General features: G+C 37.4%; 1 protein-coding gene across 1 annotated transcript in view; it reads right to left on the reverse strand.

Moving 5' to 3' along the window:
* The window catches only part of SUPV3L1 (suppressor of var1, 3-like 1 (S. cerevisiae)), a 13,632-nt gene continuing 9,130 nt past the window's right edge, over window positions 1-4,502 (reverse strand). Inside the window, exons 12-14 of the mRNA XM_009696217.1 lie at window positions 2,927-3,103; window positions 1,202-1,350; window positions 1-813 (exon numbers count right to left, since the gene is read on the reverse strand). Coding sequence (XP_009694519.1) covers window positions 318-813; window positions 1,202-1,350; window positions 2,927-3,103 — 822 coding nt within the window. The 3' untranslated portion in view covers window positions 1-317. The remainder of the gene's footprint in view (window positions 814-1,201; window positions 1,351-2,926; window positions 3,104-4,502) is intronic.

A 4,502-nucleotide genomic window follows, 5' to 3' on the forward strand; every position in this document is an offset into this window, starting at 1 on the left:
ACTAGTGAAATATCTGACGTTTATTAACGATGTGAGGATATCTTGTAAGAAGACATCAAGTTCAAATTTTCACATAGCAGTAGATCATACACTTAGGCTGAACACCACAATTCAAAAAGTGTAGAGCTGACTGGTAAAAGCAAACTTATGGCCTCTGTGCTTTTATGAGTCCATTTCTCCGAGTGCTTCACGTCACTGTTCACAGGAGAAGGAAAAACATCAAGGAGCTGCAGCAGTGTAAACATGAAATGCCAAAGAAGTTATTAAAATAGTATTTTATTTTATGAATAAAAACTAAACAGAATTAGTACATGGTTCTATTTTTTCTTTTTCCCTGTTTCCTTTGAACTACTCTGATCATTTCTTTTTGAACCAAGGCCATATCTACCATTCCTGTGCTGATCCTGCCACTCGCTCTCCAGCTGTCTCAGCATTTCTTGTGTCAGAAGTCCTTCACGCAGCAATCTGTTGGCAAGAGATCCACGTCCATGGCTTTTCAGATCCTCCTGTCTTGTAGCAGACCGATACGCTTTCAAATTCTTTGCTCTTCTTTCTCCCGGACCCTCCACTGCAATAGAGAATGCCTCTGCAGATTTTGCACCATGATGGTCTGGAACCAGCCTGGTATCCCTCTTAGTCCTTGAAAGAGGAAAGTCTTCTGACACAACTTCTGCTGTGCCAGGAGCAGCTGCAGATTGCGAAGCTCGGATCAGCTTCGTGATGTTGCAGACACCAACTTGTATGATGTCGTCTAGTTTTTTCTGAATATCCCTTACAAGGACAGCATCAGGGAACATATCCATGAAGCGGTAACTGAAGAGAGGCAAAACAACACACAATTAAACCTTTTCACTAAAGGTCTGCTGAATGGGACAAAAATGAGATACATACTATGCAGATTAAAAAAAAAAAAAATTATTACATGTTGTATGGGAAGGCCACTGTCTTTTACATGACATTTCAGCTGCTCCAGTCCAGGATCACCTTGTTTCTAACTTTGTCAGTCACAAACCGTTCTCTGCAGAACCCATGACTTGCTCCTACAACACAGCTACATTTGCATTTGTCAAGATCCTCTAAAGGGCCAAAGGAGCCCATACTGCACCACATACACATGAGCTTGAAGACACTGCTTTTCTAGGACCAAGAGTCATAAATATTAGGAAAAAATAAAAATAACTTTCAAGTACAAAGAAAATACCTTAACCACAGATAGAGGTCAAAAACATCATGAACAGCTTCAAGGTGAACAAGTTCTTTGATGTTCTTTGGAGCGGCTAATGGCCATTTGGTGTGCCGACAGAGCCAGTCAAACGTCAGAGGCTCATTTCTACTGAACTGTCTTGCAAACTGAAAAACAAGCAGATTCAGTGAAGTCCTCAGTCAGGAAAGAAGAAATCCCAAATGAGTTAAACTCCTTTGAGTCTATATACATAGAATACTCCAGAAAATACCTGCTTTGTTTTACACAGCCCAAATACCACACATTCTTCTACTTAATTACTCGACACAGGAGCCTCTCCTTTCCAGGGCCTCATTAACTCAATTTGTCCATGGGCCATACACAGAGTTAAGGAACAAAAGTATAGAGCTATCCAGAAAAGCATAACACTGAAGGCATATGATTTCATCTAGCAAAGCAGATGGACTTTGCCTTTTTTTCTTCTCCTGCTCCTATTCTGTTAATTATCTTGTTTCAAAATCTCCAGGGTTGAGAAAACTTTAACTGTCTTGCCTGACTTTGGAAACACACTATTCACAACACAAACACATTACTCTGCACTAGAAATCAGCCCTTCTGAAACCTAGACATCTCAGCTCTTTTGCTAACAGATAAATAAGCCAAATAAGATTTAAATTTAAAATTTTCAGGAGCACTGATGACTTGGAATAACTGCTTCCTAACTGGCTGATACCCGAGCGTTTTTTTTGCCAAGGAACGGGGCTTAAATTCACACAGGCATTCACAACAGCCCATCTCACTGCGACATCACATTGTGCCCCTCTGCACCTTTATTACTTGGGATCTGAATGCTTAGCATTTTCTTAATGAGGTACATTTATTTTTCAGCTCTATAAATCAATCACTCAATTTTTAAAGAACTTTATTAGCCATTTTTGAAAAGCACAGGTCTGATATCTGTAACATGAGGGCACTACATCAGTTTCATTTTTACACTACTTTATTAAAAACGTTTAATGCAGTCTCTAAAAGGGGACAAAGGCAATACTGTCTACAAAGTAACAGTCCCAAACAAAATTATTAATCCTGAAAAACTGAAATCAGCTGACTACAAATTCCTCAAAATAATCACTCCAGGGGCATGGTGGAAAAAGAGTTCATCCAGGCCTGAAAACTGCAATGACTTAATTCTGAGAGCAGCTTACAGCACTGCATTTTCTGGGGTTTTAGCTCTATGTAACTGTATTATAACATCAGCAATGACACTTGATCCCACATTCTTTTCTTTTGTTGACAACCTCACACCTTGAAGCAGCGGTACCTTGGGTTTTCAGCACTACTTTTAGAGAAACTGTAGTGCAAAGCTTAACAGTGCACAAGTGACTAGGTGACACAATTCTGATCTCCCCCAGTTCAAAGACCACCTGCAAGGCATGCAGTAGGATTCTCTGAGGCAAACAGCAGAAAAGCTATCCAATCTTTAATTTACATCACAAATGAGAATCAGTTTTCAGAAGTTAAGAGCTTTGGCCCATAAAAATGGTGAAGAATGCAATTTAAAAAAAAAACAGATATATGTCTCCAGCTATTTTATATTACTACCTGTGAGCACTTTAAGAATGTTCTCAAATGATCTAATGACAAACCCACAATAAATATAGCAGCTACATACAGTCTCAATGTATCAAAACCTGCTTGCTCTGATAGAAATACTACATTTTTTGAAGGAAAAAAAAAACTGACCTTCAACAACATGGTACACACAAAAGGCTCTTTTCTGTTCAAGGGTGCAGTGCAGAAGACATATCGTGATCGCAAATTTAGTGGAATGTGCTGAATCATATCTGCTAGAAATTTAAAGTCATCAATATTGCAGACAAAGTAAAGCCCATCAACCTGCGAGAGACTCACAAAAATATCCTGTGAAGATACAACCAAATGAAGAGGATGTTATTGCAGGAGAGGGTTGTTAAACTTTGTATTATCAAACGAGAAAACAATTTAGTGTTTCAAAGACTACTTATATTGAAAGAACAGTTAAAAATATCAAATTTGACCACAGTAATAAAAAAGGGGGAAGGGGAGGGCCCTCTGCTTTTAACAGGATTTTCATTAAATTCTCTAACACAGGATCAGAGAAGATCATGCTTTATTTAAGCATTTTCAATTAGCCTCCTAAGTAACAAATAGTGTTGTAGAAGTGTACAAAGAACATCATCACAGGAACTAGTTACTACTACGTTTAGAACTTGTTGCAGGTTTGTCACTTAGCATGACCCAAAAAGCTAAGTTTACAGCATAAAATTCAATAATTGAGGTATTTTTAGCGCAATGTCAGGAACAGATCTATTTTAGGAAGAAAGAAATCTCAAGATAAATACTGTATTGCAATTGATGAGTTCAAAGAATACCAGAAACATATCCAAAGTTTGAGAAACAGGAAACGCCACTGCACGTTGCAGGGGGAATTTTTACGGGCCCTCAAAATTATTTTTCTACTGTAAATATTTGAAAGATTTTTTTTTAAAAAAAGATCTTTAAAGAAACATTGAGTTTTTTCATTAAATATGTGACTGAATACTTAAGAGATCAATAATAACATGGATTTTTTTATCTTAATACTTCTACGCTGGCCCAGAAATTCTCAACAGTAAAATTTTAAAGATGTGCTGTCACCCTACCAGCATTAAGTCTTCCAGGAGGTCTCCAAGCATAATCTTTTACCTCAAAGTTAGAAATCATACACTTTGCTACATAACAGCACATCAGCAGAGAACAATAATATGCATTTAAATCCATGAAAGCCGCTAAGAATTTCTCAGTGTACTAAAAACTGTGATACTATTTTTTAAATATAGCACTGGAAGTTTAATTTCTACTTTAAAAGGCACTTCCAAAAATTCTACTATCTAGCTAATGATGAGACCAAGTAGGTCCCACAAAAACTTTTCTCAAAGTTAAGCAGACACTGTTTTACCATAAAGTCCACAGAATCAGGAAAAAAAAAAATAAAAATCAGGTAGCTCTTAGATGTACAGAAACCTGACATGACCAGCCCAGTTTCCCAGGAATTTTCATATAAATTTATCAAAATTTCAATCTCTAATGTTTTCAGCCCCAGACCAAGAAGTCTGCATTTAAAATACAGGAAAGGTGAAATGAAAAGGTTGTTGCACACTCTTCGACACATGTAAACATATTTACACACTTCAAGAGCTTTCAAGTTTACTATAACACAGAAAAGTTAAGCATTCTAAACGCATTCGCAGTCACTGCTGTGGTAGAGGGAAGAATCCAACTGCTAAAAGAAACACACGAC

This window comes from Cariama cristata, unplaced genomic scaffold (genome assembly GCF_000690535.1).
Source record: "Cariama cristata isolate BGI_N322 unplaced genomic scaffold, ASM69053v1 scaffold28462, whole genome shotgun sequence".
NCBI lineage: Eukaryota > Metazoa > Chordata > Aves > Cariamiformes > Cariamidae > Cariama > Cariama cristata.